This window comes from Onychomys torridus, chromosome 5 (assembly GCF_903995425.1).
Source record: "Onychomys torridus chromosome 5, mOncTor1.1, whole genome shotgun sequence".
Taxonomy (NCBI): Eukaryota; Metazoa; Chordata; class Mammalia; order Rodentia; family Cricetidae; genus Onychomys; species Onychomys torridus.
This window is the reverse complement of record NC_050447.1, coordinates 33,738,797-33,754,157: the sequence shown is the minus strand read 5'-3', so window position 1 is coordinate 33,754,157 and position 15,361 is coordinate 33,738,797. Positions and strand designations below refer to the sequence as shown.

General features: G+C 40.7%; 1 protein-coding gene across 2 annotated transcripts in view; it reads right to left on the bottom strand.

Moving 5' to 3' along the window:
* Nfatc3 (nuclear factor of activated T cells 3) overlaps positions 1-15,361 on the bottom strand; it is an 84,638-nt gene that overhangs the window by 58,016 nt on the left and 11,261 nt on the right. For both annotated transcript variants that reach the window (XM_036187802.1, XM_036187803.1), the window contains exons 2-3: positions 5,936-7,073; positions 1,899-2,061 (exon numbers count right to left, since the gene is read on the bottom strand). In XM_036187802.1, coding sequence (XP_036043695.1) covers positions 1,899-2,061; positions 5,936-7,073 — 1,301 coding nt within the window. The remainder of the gene's footprint in view (positions 1-1,898; positions 2,062-5,935; positions 7,074-15,361) is intronic.

Here is a 15,361-nt window from a genome sequence, read left to right as displayed (position 1 = left end):
CTATGGTTGATGTACATGTCCTCCAACCAATTGGCTGCCAATCTGTGGTGCTACTGGGAAGTGACAGAAACTTTAAACAGTGGGGGTTAGCTGGAAAAAAATTAGTACACTGGAACATGGTTGGAGGGGGCATTTCTTTTTAGTAATTTATTTATTTTTATTTTATGTGAATTAAGTGTTTTGTCTGGATATCTGCATAAGAGTGTTAGATCCACAGGAACTAGAATTACAGACAGTTGTAAGCTGCCATGCAGGTGCTGGGAATTGAACCCAGGTCCTCTGGAAGAGCAGCTAGTGCTCTTAACCACTGAGCCATCTCTCCAGCCTCCTAGATTCTATGAGGTGAGGGTCTTCCTCCCAGTGCAACAGAGCTAATCAACAAGAACCTCTAAAACTGAGCCAAAATAACCCTTTCTCAGGAAAGCTGATGACCTCATGTATGTTATCAGTGATGGAAAGTTTACTAACCTACTATCCTCAAAAAATTAATGACAGCTGGGCGGGGGTAGCACACACCTTTAACACTCAGGAGGCAGAGGTAGGCAGATCTCTATGAGCCTGGTCTACAGAGCAAGTTCCAGGACAGCCAGGATTGTTACACAGAGAAACTCACCTCAAAAAAACCAAAAAAAAAGAAAAAAAAAAAAATTAATGAAACTGGAGAATGGTTTAGCAGATAAAAGCACTTGCTGTTCTTACAGTAGACTTGGGTTCAGTTCTAAGCATCCACACCCTGAGGCTCACAGCTTCCTGTAACTCCAGTTTCAGGAGATACAGGCACATACAGACAAAAAGGCACACACAAATACACATAAAATAAATTTTAAAAAATTAATCATCTGGGGGCTGGAGAGATGGCTCGGAGGTTAAGAGCACTGACTGCTCTTCCAGAGGTCCTGAGTTCAATTCCCAGCAACCACGTGGTGGCTCACAACCGTCTGTAATGAGATCTGATGCCCTCTTCTGGCCTGCAGTCATATATGCTGTATATATATTAAATAAATCTATCTTTAAAAAAAATTAATCATCTTTCTAGACAACTATCTAGTCTCCCACTAAATATTTATTCAAGAGAAAAGTGAGGGAGAGAGAAACTGAAATGTTACCAAATGTTGCTTATTTTTCAGTGACAAATTTTGGATAATCTATTGCATCATTTTTTTTCTACTTTCTGTATAACTTAAATCTGCATGTGTGTATACATGTGTATTGCATGACTTGAATGCATACACAATTCCTTTATCATTTTCTGCCTTACTGCCTTCTGACAAGTTCTCTCACTGAACCTCTTTTGACTAGGCTGGCTGGCCGGCCAGAAAACTCTTGAAATCAGCCTGTCTTTACAGATACCCTAATGTTGAGAGTTACAAGCATATGTAGTCATGGCTGGCTTTCAAAGTCATTGTTGAAATCCAAACTCCAGTCCTCACATTTACAAAACATGTTCTTTCTCCACTGAGTCATTTCCCTAGTCCTGTATCACATTTTAAATGAACGTGTATTATAGTTATAAAGACAATATGCTCTTTTTAATTTGTGTTTGTTTTAAGAGACAGGGTTTCTCTATGTAGTCCTGGCTGTCTTAGAAATCACTCTGTAGACCAGGCTGACCTTGAAATCAGAGATTCACCTGCCTCTGCCTCCCAAGTGCTGGCCACCACTGCCCAGCACAATATACAGCAATCTGACCACCATCTTATTTAGCCAGATGGAAAGTCAGCCAGGAAGGTTTCTTCTAGACTAACAAAGAAAATTCAGTGCAGAAGTACAGCTCTACCAACAAGAGCACAAACAGAGGCTCTCCAGATTTGAGTCTTCTCTCTTTGCTACATCAATACCCTCATCCAATCATTACCATGTGTACGGTATCTATGAAGCAAAGCTCCTAAGTCTCATACCTTCACAACAGGATGACCACCAGTAGAGGCTTTCACTGCCCCTCGGCTACCTTCAGTTTCATAATGGGCTCGATGATGAGTTTTAGGTTGCACTTCTATTTTCAATTCACATTGTCCAAAGTGAGTTGGTAAAGGCCAGTCTAATGGAGGTAATGAAGATGTGCTATAAACAAAACACACACACAGTTTCAGCATATTATCATTGCCAAGCACAGATTCAAAGCATCTCTATGCCAGTTCCAATATTTTTCCCAGTGGCTTTTTTAAACAAAGTATTCCAAAATCAACTTCACTTACTAAGTTATAAGACCAATTATGGTAGGTATTTAACAGACCATCCTTTTCAATTAATTAATGCTTTATTTATTTATTGGTCTTTGAGACAAGGTTTCTCTGTATAGTCCTGCCTGTCCTGGAACTCACTCTGTAGACCAGGCTGACCTTGAACTCTAGTCCAGCCTGAGATCCACCTGCCTCTGCTTTCTGAAAGCTGGGATTAAAGGTGTATGCCCTTACTACCCTGATGGTTATTCTTTTTAATGAATAAATAATTCTTTTTTTGTTGTTTTTTGTTTTTGTTTTTCAAAATAAGGGTTCTCTGAAGCTTCAGAACCTGCCCTGGAGCTCACTCTATAGACCAGGCTGGCTTTGAACTTAGAGATCCACCTGTCTCTGCCTCCCAAGTTCTGAGATTAAAGGCATGTGCCATGACCACCCAGCGAATAAATAATTCTTTAACTTGAAGAATAAAATATATTGTTTCTGCTTTTAGGATTCCTTTTTTTTTATTTTGAAAAAGGACAAACCCTATGATGATTTGTAAAACTTTATTTCTCAACTCTTATGTATAACTACAAAAGCAATCAAAAAAGTAGTTCATGAGCTGGAGAGATGGCTCAGAGGTTCCAGGTCTTGAGTTCAAGTCCCAGCAACCACATGGTAGCTCACAACCATCTGTAATGAGATCTGGTGCCCTCTTCTGACCTGCAGTCATACATGCTGTATACATAATAAATAAATAAATCTTTAAAAAAAAAAAAAAAGTAGTTCAGACTCTTAAAGATATTCACCTCTGGCCGAGCAGCAGTGGCACATGCCTTTAATCCCAGCACTCAGGAGGCAGAGGCAGGTGGATCTCTGTGAGTTGGAGGCCAGCCTGATCTATAGAGTAAGATCCAGGATAGGCACCAAAACTACACAGAGAAACCCTGTCTCAAAGTAAAAAAAAAAAAAAAAAAAAAAAAAAGATATTCATCTCTGTATATATATCTCTATAAGACTAAGTATTTTTTTATGTGTATGAGTGTTCTGCCTGCATGTATGTCAGCGTACCAGGTACATGTCTAATACCTGCAAATGCCAGAAGACAGCACTGTATCCCTTGGAGCTGAAGTTATACTATAGAAGGCTGTCAGTTGCCACGTGGGTGCTGTGAATCAAACCTAGATCTTCTTGTTGTGGAATATTAGTTTAAAATGTGTTACATTTGTTTATGCTGTGGGATATTTGTTTAATGATGCAAAGATGTGTTGCATTTGTTTACCTCTGTATAGCTGTGTTACTTTGTCTGCCTAAAACACCTGATTGGTCTAATAAAGAGCTGAATGGCCAATAGCTAGGCAGGAGAGAGAAATAGGCAGGGCTGGCATGCAGAGAGAATAAATAGGAGAAATCTAAGGAGAAAAAGAGAGGAGGAGCAAGAAAAGGAGAGGATGCCAGCCACATAGTCAGCTCAGAGTAAGAAAGAAAGATATACAGACTAAAGAAAGGTAAAGCCAGAGGCAAAACATAGCTAAAAAGAGAAACGGGTTAATTTAAGTTAGAAAAGCTAGCTAGAAACAAGCCAAGCTAAGGCTGGGCATTCATAAATAAGACTAAGTGTCTGTATATTTATTTGGGAGCTAGGTGGCAGGCCCTCAAAGAGTTTAAAAAAAAAAAAAAAAGCCCCACAACTACATTCTGGAAAAGTGGTAGGTAACTACTGAGCAATCTCTCCAGGCTGCAAGACCAAGTATCTTTAAAATCTAAATTTTTATATTTCTGTCTGTATGTATCTCTCCACACTCTGGTATGGATCTTGGTGGAAACAATCTATTATGCTTGTGGCCTCCTCCAGTTCCTATCATTTCACTCTTCTCTCTGAAAAACTGCTTATCTTAGGCAATCCTCTGTGACTTGAGGAAAAATTTAGTTTCAGTGCATAACTGCCTAAAACAAGCATAAAGCATCTGTAGTATGTTTTAAAAAGGTTAGTATTTCCCTTGGTTAATAAGAATTTAAACAGTATAAAGAAGACAGGCAGATCTCTGTGAGTTCGAGACCAGCCTGGGCTAGCAAGTGAGTTCCAGGAAAGGCACAAAGCTACCCTGGTTTTGCAAAAACAAAAACAAACAAACAAACAAAAGTTATATGGGCTTGGGAGATTGTTCAGTAGGAAGAGTGCTTGCCATTCAATGATGAGGGCCTTAGTTCAAATCCCTAGAGCACACATGTAAGCCAGCAGTGTCCTCAGTCTGTAATCCTAGTACTGGAGAGGCAGAGACAGGAGGATCCCTGGGGCTTTCCAGACAACCAGGTTCAATGAGAGATCTTATCTTTTAAAAACTAAATGGAGAAGCAAATAAGGAATGAGGAAGACATCCAATGTCAATCTCTGCCTCCACATGCACCTATATGCATACATGGTACACATACACACAAAGAAAATATTGAACTAGAAAATTACATATTTACAGGTCAAATAGTAATGAACACAAAGTTAGTAGAGTTCTTGCCTAGCATGCAAGAAACCCTGAGTTTGAATCCTAGCATTACATAACACTTGTTATCCCAGAACTTTGGAGCTAGAGGCAGGAGGGTCAGAACTTCAAGGCCATTGCCAGTTATATAGTAAACCTGAGGTCAGTCTGAGCTACATAAGATCCAGTTTCAAAGAAAGAAAACAAGACTGTTGAAAGTTAAAAAAAAAAAAAAAAAAAAAAGTTAGGAAGGCCAAGCAAATAGCATGGAAGCTGGAGCAGTTAGGACCACACATTTTAGGTCATCATGGGTCAACACAGGTACTATAGCAAGACACTGTCTCAATGAAATAAGCATTTAAAAGTAAATAAATTGTGGGAAAAATGCTTGCCATCAATAGAGCAAAGCTAGAGAACTCAGTCAGTAAAGAGCTCGGCACGCTGTGCAAGCATAAGGACTTCAGTTCATTCCCCAGAACCCACACTAAGGTGGAAGGAAAGAATCAACTCCAGAAAGTTGTTTTCTGAACAGCACACACAGGGAATGATACACATGCTCACATTCACAAATATCCTCCACAAGTGTGCACACATACAACAATAAAGTTGTGGTGTGTGGTGTGCTCGCGCATGTTAAGCTTGCTTTTGTGTGTGTGTGTGTGTGTGTGTGTGTGTGTGTGTGTGTGTGTGTGTGTTAAGCTTGGTGAGCTCTAGGCCAATAAGAAACCTTGTCTCAAAAAACAAGATGTATGACTCCTGAGGACAACACCCATAGCTGTTTTCTGGCCTCCATATGAATACACACAAGTGCCCACAAACATACTTCTTCAAAATATGCAAATTCCCAGTTAATTTATTACTAATATAATTCATACTATAACCCACCTATACAATCATCTTTTCTAGATAAGGAAATTCCTTTTAGGATCCTTAGAGGTTGTTTACTATTATCTACAATCCATCACCTTTCATTTTCTTTATCTATATACTTTTAAATGTAACTTTAGTCAATTTAAAAACACTTTTAAGACTTAAAGGGAAATAAAAAAGACTTCTAAGTTTTTGGCTGGTAGAATTTATTTTTTAAAAAAACAAAGAACAAGGAAGATGAGGGCAGGGAGAAGGGAAAGAGAAGGAAGGAGAAAAAAGGAGAGGGAAGGGAAAGGGGAAAGGGAGGAGAGAGAGGAAAAGGTAAGGGGAAGGCAAGGTAGTCAAACATAGACAGATAATGTAGTTAGACAATGCAAATGACTTGTAAGCACTGAAAAAATCGATCAGCAGCCATTTCTATCAACTCACCGAAATATAGGGGTGTGGCCAGGCTTTGGTTTGCTCCAGGTAAAGGGTGAAGGGACTGAAAGAAATTGGTCACCAGATGAATCTTTCTTTAAAGGATACTGAGATCCAAGGCCATCATCTACTGAAGTTTCCCGGGACGGTGATAAGCTCCCTTGATCATCGGAACAGACCTCTAATTTTCCTGGTAGTATGGCAGCTTGATCTTCGGAAGTTTTCCTTGTTTTCAAAGGGATATCAGTCTCTACACAGTACTGAAAAGGGAAAGGTGCAGGGCCAAGGCCTGACCCAGTGTGGACAGAAGCAGTAAGCCAAGTATCTTCTGTTACACTTCCCCTAGGGGAGTGGCCAGGGGAAGGAACAGGTGAGTGATGGGGTGAAAGAGAACCAGCATAACATACTTCAGCACTGGAGTGCCGTCGTTTACCACAGGGAGAAGTGGGCCTTGATGAGGGTCCTGAGGCTGGTCTGGGGCTCAGCCAATTCTCATCAGTGATACTGGATCTAGGAGAGTGGCAAGGAGATTGCCTAGGTGACAAGGAGTGTCCAGGTCCATACTGTTGCTGCCAGGAGTCTTCTCCAGGACAGCCTCCTGGAGAGCCACCTGGAGAAGTCAGAGGGGAGCCAAGAGTAAAGCGAGCAGCGGCTTCATTCAACTCTGAGTCCACGTCATCATAAACGTGTGAGAGAGACTCACAGGAAGATGCATCTGAGAACCAGCTCCTAGAGGAAACGCTGCTGGCAGGGCTGGGGCTAAAGGAAGACTCCCGGTAGGACGGCTCAAGTGGAAGATAGAGATGGTCTCTGCAAGGTCTTTCCAAATATTCCCTTTCTGGATCATTTATCTGTAGGTCATCTTCATGGGCATCTGTTCCTTGATGACAGTTAGGAGAGATGGATGTAATTTGAATACTTGGGCACTCAAAGGGCTTGGGACCACCTAAGGGGCTATATTTAGATTCAGAAATATCACCAGGTCCTTCATAACTTTTGTGACTTTGGTGCTGAAGTGACGGCGACAAAACAGAGGAGTGAGGCTGCAGCAGTCCGTGATGTGGTAAGCCAAGTGAGGAGTTTAAAGTAGACGGAGGTGGATCTACATTAAAGATGTAAATGGATGCACAATCATCTGGCTCAAGATCTATGAAAGGGAAGGAAAAACAAAAAAACCACCACAACCAAAAAAGTCAATAAAAGAAATTAGAAAATTCAAGTGTATAAATTACTAGATGAAAAATTAGTAACAATCTTGAGAGAAAAAAATTTGGACACCAAAATGCATGTCATTAGCTCCAGTAAAGGGTTGGGCACAGTGATTCTATCTGTTTATTGCAACACGTGGGCAGAAAGATTACTGAGCATGCAATGCCTATCTTAGCTATATAGTGAGTTTCAGGCCAGCTTGAGCTATTTGATCAAACCATATCTCAACCACAACAAAGGTGAATTTAAAAATAAACCTTTTTATTTTTGCAGCTATGCATGAATGTTACACATGGAAATACGTAATTATGTGACATTCTTTTTCTTTACTTCCATATTTCCAAAAATTAGAGAATATTTTTTTCTAAAAGGTATAGTATATATCTATATACTCTCACACAAAACAAACGAATTAAAGCCACAGAACTATAACGTAATATAAATTAGGCTAGCAAGATGGCTTAGTGGGTAAAGGTGCTTGCTGCCAAGCCCAATGACAATGAGCTCAGCCCTCTGGGACCCACATGATAGGAGAAAACCAACTCCTCCTGCATGTTGTCCTACAACTTCCATGAGCACTATGGCGTGTGCATTACTCATACCACCACCACCACCCAGGGGAAAAACCCTGAATTTAATTTAAAATTTCAGATATTTTATTATTTTCATTTTTTGTGTTTGCCTGCATTTATATTAATATACATGTGTACAGGTGGCATCAGATCTCCTGGTACTGAAGTTACAGAAGGTTGTAAGTCGCTTTGTGGGTACAGGGAACTGAACCTAGATCCTCTGTAAGGGCAGCAGGTGCTTTCAATATCGATGTATCTCCCAGCCCCAAAGAATTTTTTTTTCTTTTTGGTTTTTCGAGACAGGGTTTCTCTGTGTAGCTCTGGATTTCCTAGAACTCACTCTGTAGACCATGCTGGCCTCAAATTCACACAGATCCTCCAGAGTGCTGGGATTAAAGGTGTATGCCACTACCACCACCCGGCAAGATTTTTTTTTTTTTTTGAGCTGCGGATCCAACCCAGGGCCTTGCGCTTGCTAGGCAAGTGCTCTACCACTGAGCTAAATTCCCAACCCAAGAATTTTTTTTAATGATAGAAATATTTTTCAAAGATAGTGCTATATTTGGCACTTGCAGGTTAAGATTGAATGAAACAGAGTCTTTGAAAAGCACCTAGGGCCCGGGTGGTGGTGGCATATGCCTCCCAGCACTCGGGAGGCAGAGGCAGGCGGATCTCTGTGAGTTCCAGGCCAGCCTGGTCTACAGAGCGAGATCCAGGACAGGCATCAAAACTACACAGAGAAACCCTGACTTGAAAAAAAAAAAAAAGAAAAGAAAAAAGAAGAACATCTGGGAAATCAGGTGGTGTTGGTACATGCCTTTAATCCCAGCACTCAGGAGGCAAGGCAGGTGTATCTCTGAGTTCAGACTACAGAGAAACCCTGTTGGGGGATGGGGATGGGGGGGAAGAGAGGGAAATAAAAGCACCTTGAGGGTTGGGAGGGAGTGATGGTTCATACTTAAAGTCCTGAATTTGGGAGGCAGAAGGATCACCAGTTCTAAGCCAGGGCAGGCCAGGCAGTGAGTTTGAGGACCATTCTGAGATACACAATGAGGTTGTCTCAAAAACAAATGGTAGGTTTTTATTAATTTTTGGTGGGGGTATGGCTTGTTGTTTTTTATACTCTCTCTCTCTCTCTCTCTCTCTCTCGCTCTTTTTTTTTTTTTTGGTTTTTCGAGACAGGGTTTACCTTATTGAGGATTTTAACTTATAGTTGATTATTAATCTTCATAAATTTAGAATTTTTAATTTATTCCCTAGCCAGGCATGATGACACACATATGTGTAATCTCAACACTCCAGCCTGGACAGTGGGACAGAGTTTAAGGTTAGCCTTGGCCGCAAAGAGAAACCCTGTCTCAAAATAAGTAAGAATAAGCCGGGCGGTGGTGGCACACACTTTTAATCCCAGCACTCGGGAGGCAGAGGCAGGCGATTCTTTGTGAGTTCGAGGCCAGCCTGGTCTCCAAAGCAAGTTCCAGGAAAGGCACAAAGCTACACAGAGAAACCCGGTCTGGAAAAACCAAAAAAAAAAAAAAAAAAGTAAGAATAAAGTAAGATTAAAAAAAAAACCTACCCTTTGCTAGAATATTTAATACTAAGCAAGTCCTGCCAGAGACTTAACTATACTAGCAACTACTATATTCTTCATCATTATATAATCCAGTTTAAAAAAAAACTCATTTTTACTCATTTTTAAGAATATACTTTAAAAATCTTATTTTTTAAGTGGAAATCACCTATGAGAGACTTTATAGTTTCATTCTAATGTTAATTGTTATACCAATGTTATTTCAGTGGTTGATTAACAATGAAATTCATACCTCCTTCCAAGTAAACTGTAGATAAAAAAGCATATACATAAATGATGTCTTGAGGCTATAGAAATGGCTCATTGGGTAATGCTGACATGAAAACTTGAACCGAAATCACTATCAACCCATGAAAAGAGGTAGGTAAGTGCCTGTGTCTGTGATCTCATCTCTGAGGGCTGAGAGGCAGACAGGTCTCAGGAATTCCTAGCAGGCGATCTAGCTTAGCTGAAATGGTGAGCTTCTGGTTCAGTGAGAGACTCTGTCTCAAGTCTACAAGGTGAAGAGCAATAGAGGACAACATATGACATCCTCCACTAGTCTCCTTGTGCATGGGAGCATGGACACACACATATATAAACACATGCAAAATGTCTTAAAGTAGTACAAAGACATGAACACAAGGCTTCATCTTTTTCCTATGTGTTTAAAAGTCCCAACTCTGAAAATAATAGCAGCCACTCCAATCACACTAGATGTCATGATGCTCCAGAACCATCTCAAGACTTAAATTTATTTTAAATGTTCTATCAGCCACCAGAGGGCCCTAGGAAAGCAGACAGTAATCTGGAGAACAGTGATAGCCTGTTCATGCCTTTACAACAGTAAACCAGGATATGGCAAAATACAGCCTGTGAGCCAAATCTGCCCCCCCCCCTTTTTTTGTTTATGACAACCTAAAAGCTAAGAATGGTGTGGGTTTTTTGTTTGTTTGTTTGTTTGTTGTTTTTGTGTGTGGTGTGTGTGTAGCTGAGGATTGAACCCAGGGCCTTGCGCTTGCTAGGCAAGCACTCTACCACCGAGCTGTCCATGGTTACTTTCCCACAATGATAAAGAAGAGTAACTTCGAAAAAACACACAGCAGGATGCCACACTGCTGCTTGGGACACAGTGATAAAGTTTTGCAGTGCTCAGGACTGAATCTAGGGCTTTACAAATACTTGGCAAACATTCTCCATCAAGCTATATACCTAACACTTTTTGCTTTGTTTTCAAGATAGAGAAGTGTCAGGGAGGGAGTATCTCACCATGAATCCCTGACTGGTCTGCAAACTGCCATGTACACAAAGCTGACCTACAACTCCCTATGATACTAGTCCTGTGTTGACTTGCAATGATCCTGCTGCCTCTGCCTCATGGCAAACACCAGTAATCCCAGCAGATGGATGGCTGAGACATACATAGCAAGACTCTGTCTCAAAACAAAAATAAGAGCAACAACAACAATCAGTCAATCAATAAGTAAACAAGATCTACAAGGCAGTACAGGCTCATAATCCCAGCACTGAGAGGTAGAGTTAGGAAGATTAGGAATCTGAGATCACCTTTGGCTATATACACCTGGCTCCTCAGTCCAGCTCTGCTTTCAAATTTTTAGCCAGGCATAGTAGCTCATATCTAAAATTCCTATACTCAGAGGCTAAGGCAGGAGGATGGCACGAGTTCAAGGCCAGACTGAGCTACATACTGAGTTCCAGAATAGTCTAGGCTACAATCTCAAAAAGCAAAAACAACAAAAAGAATGACTATGGATTACGCAATTCTTCCCAGTTATATATTCATGAGAATGAAAATATGTCTATATCTGAATTTGCACACATATGTTTCTAACAGTATTATTTGAAATGGCCAAAGGGTTAAAAAAATCAGATAATTTTCAATAGATTAATGGATAACCAAACTGTGGTATATCCAATGAAATATAATAAGGAACAAGTAAAACCTATTGTGGTGCTACACAAATGCAACCCAAGCTACTTAGCAGGCTGAAGCAACATAGTAAGAATCTTTCTCATTAAGAAAAGAAATGCAGGGGCTGGAGAGATGGCTCAGCAGTTAAGAGCACCAGCTGCTCTTCCAGAGGACCTGAGTTCAATTCCTAGCAACCACATTGTGTTTCACAACCATCTGTAATGAGATCTGGTGCCCTCTTCTGTTATGCAGGCATACATGCAAATAGAGCATTCATATACAAAAAAAAAAAAATTGAATAAATAAATCTTAAAAGAAAGGGAGAGAAAGAAAGAGGGAGGAAGTTAGGAAGGAAGGAAGAAAGGAAAGAAGGGAGGGAGGAAGGAGGGAGGGAGGGAAGCCTTTAATCCTAATTCCAGCACTCAGGAGGCAGAGACAGGCTAATTTCTGTGAGTTCAAGGCCAGTCTGGTCTACAGAGTGAGTTCCAGGACAGCCAGAGCTACACAGAGAAACCCTGTCTCGAAAAACAAACAAACAAACCAACAAAACACAAACAAAAGCAAAAAAAGAATAAAAAATAAATTTAAAAAATGCTGCTACATCTTGAATGAACCTTGAAACATTCTAAGTGAAAGGCACAGACACAGAGTCACACAACAATTATACTGTGGTCATTATATTATATACTCATAATAAATAAATCCTGAATTAGGAAGAAGTGAAGATAAAACTAAAAAACTAGTTGGGTATCAAGTTTTTTTTGTTTTTTGTTTTTTGTTGTTGTTGTTTTTAATGAGCAATTACCCCTGCTCCCAAATTTCCACACCTCCCCACTCTACTTTTTCTTTAGGCAGTAAACGAAATTTCCTTACAAGTAGAAGGATACTGGGCAACCATACCGAAAACAGGATGATGAAATACAGTCACTCTAAAACGTGCACACTGAACCCTAGGTGCTCTTCTACTCCCTTGGCTCACAGCATAACACACTCACACTCTCTAGGCAATAGACTGGCAGACTTCTCACTTGGGAATCTAATTAACCTAAGAAAAAAGAATTACAGATAGTGACTTCAAAGGTAACCTAGTAAAAACCCCAACAAAGAGGCCTGCAGTTAGCAAACACCACTTATGAACAAAGAATATATAATTTGGGTGCCCCATTTTAAGTGATAAGCAGGTAACAACAATCACCACATAGCTGAGAAAAGCTCAAAATTGGAAACAGTCAAAAGCCAGTGGCACATGGCTCTAATCTCAGCTACCTGGAGGCTGAGGCAGAGATATCAAATTTGAGGCTTCAAGCCCGCCTAAGCAGCAGAGCAAAACCATGACTCAAAAAACAAAAAAGGAAAAACAAACAGATGCCCATTTAAGATTTAACAAGAGCCAGGTGTGGCAACACAAGCCTGTAATACTAGTACTAAGGAAGCTGAGGCAGAAGGATGTAAAGTTCAGTGAGAGATCCTATCTCAAAGGAATAAGGTAGAGGATGGTAAAATAGACTGCCCAACATCCTCCTCTATTTTCTGGGCATGTGTACGTGCAAACACAAACAAATAAATAAGAAAAATTGTTGAAAATTACATTATAGCTTGAATCTGAAAAAAAAATATTGCAACAGAAAATAAAAAGTAAACTTTGCTTGGCTGGAGCTGGCCCTTCCTGAGGACTATGTTAGATCCTTTGGGGGGGGGGGGGGCGGGGATAGGGCAGATGGATTGGGCTTTTTAAAAATAAAACTGATGTTATATTGAAAAGAAAAATAACAAAAAGTAAAGTAATGTATTCCCATAGTTTCATTAACAAGCAAATGGTAAGCCTGGCAGTGGTGGTGCACCTGCCTTTAATCCCAGCACTCAGGAGGCAGGAGGAGGATCTCAGAGAGTTCAGGGCCCATCTGGTCTACTGAGTGATGTCCAAGATAGCTGGGGCTACAAAGAAAAACGCTGTTGGGGGCAGGGGTGGGGGGACTGGGACAAAAAACAAAACAATATGCTGAGAAGCACTGTGCTATAATGAACACATAATTTGACACATACCAATTTCTATTTTTTTTTTTTTAAACTGAGGATCGAACCCAGGGCCTTGCGCTTGCTAGGCAAGCACTCTACCACTGAGCTAAATCCCCAACCCAATTTCTATTATTAATATATCCCACCAATACAGAACAAAAATATTCTTTCAAAGTATTTATTTACTTATTTATGTGTATGAGTGTTTTGACTGAATGTATGCCTGTGCACCCCATACATGCCTGATGCTCACAGAGGCCTGATGAGGGTGTAGGTTCCTCTGGCCAGCCTCATAAACATAAGCCAGCCAGGAAACAGTGAGACCTGTCTCAAAAAAAAAAAAAAAAAAAAAAAAAACAAACAAACAAAGTGAACAGCTACTGAAGAAGACATAAACCTCTGGCCTCAACACACACACACACACACACACACACACACACACACACACACACACACACACAAAGCGCATGTGTACCAGCACATATACAGCATGCATGCACATACACCAATAGTAATATATGTCTGTAGTTCCAGCTACTCAGGCAAAGGTCAGACTGCTTGAGTCCAGGAGCTCACTGAGACTGGGTCACATAAAAAGACACTGTCTTTAAAAACAAGCAGGGCTAGGGAGTTAACTAAGTGATGTCTGTAGAGGTCAGAAGAGGGCAGTGGAACCCCTGGAACTGAAGTTACAGATGGTTGTAAACAATCATGTGGGTGCTAGGAACTGAACCTGGGTCCTCTTCAAGAGCAACAAATACTCTTAACTGCTGAGCCATCTCTCCAATCCCTCTTCTTTCCCCTTTAATTTTCTTTCCTTTTCTTTCTTTTTTTTTTTTTAAATGGTAAATTCACTTTAATTAGAGTTACTAGAGGAAGGAGTGAGATATCATTTAAAGGAGCACGGGCAAATTAAGTGATACTACTCAAGGAGAGTAAGGTCTCATGAGTCTTTCCCCTTTCAATATTGTTTTCTAAAGTGACATTTTTCTTATTCTGTCATTTAAAGAGCTTGAAGGGCTTGAATATCATCATCATCATCATCAAGACAGGGTCTTACTATGTAGGCCAGGCTGGACTTGACCACACAGAGATCTACCTGCCTCTGTCTCCTGAGTGCTGAGATTAAAGACAAGAACTCAAACTGAGTGTGGATTTTTAAAGACTTTATTGTGGAAATTTAAAAACATACATAAAGGCAGACAATACTATAAGCCCAATATAACCACCTTCTATGACCTAGACAGAGGAGCTCATGCCTGTAATCCCACCATTTGGGAGCTTGAGGCATGAAGACTGCCACGGTCAGATCCTGCCTGGGAACATTATTGAAAAATATAAGAATCTGAACCAGACATAGTGACACATACCTTTAATGGCAGCACTCAGGAGGCAGAGGCAGGCTAATCTCTATGACCTCTTTGAGGTCAGCCTAGTCTACACCAAGTTTCAAGACAGCCAGGGCTATGTAGTGAGACCCTGCCTCAATCAATCAATCAATCAATCAATCAATAAATCTAAAATTAATCCAACTTTAGAGCTCATATAATTGCATCCACTTTAGATTATGGTAAAGAGTACCACAATTAAACCCATGCTGACACTGCCTGGATGACCAGGCACTGGAAGATAGTCCAGAGACCTAGGGTAAAATCAAACATGGCCATTCTCCCTCCTCCCAATCAATAAAATGATTCCTAATGATGTTCTGCTATACTCATAGATCAGTGCCTAATCCAGTCATCATCAGAGAGGCTGCCTCCTGCAGCTGATGGGAGTGGATGCAGAGACTCACAGCCAAACATTAGGTGGGGAGCAAAGTTGGAGGTCTCCATTGGGTCTCTCCCCTTGGAGCTCAAGGAAGACTACATAAGAGGGGATAAGAATTGTGGGAGTCAGAGGGGTCAAGGACATCAGGAGAGCACGGTCCACAGAATCAACTAAGCAGGGCTCATGGGGACTCACAGAGACCAAAGTAGCAATTGAGGAGCCTACATGGGTCTGTGCTAGGTCCTCTGCATATATGTTATGGTTGTTGGCTTGGTATTTTGAGAGGACACTGGACAGTGGCTGTGGGGTATCTCTGACTCTTTTGCTTGCTTTTGGGACCATTTTCCTCCTACTGGGTTATCTCA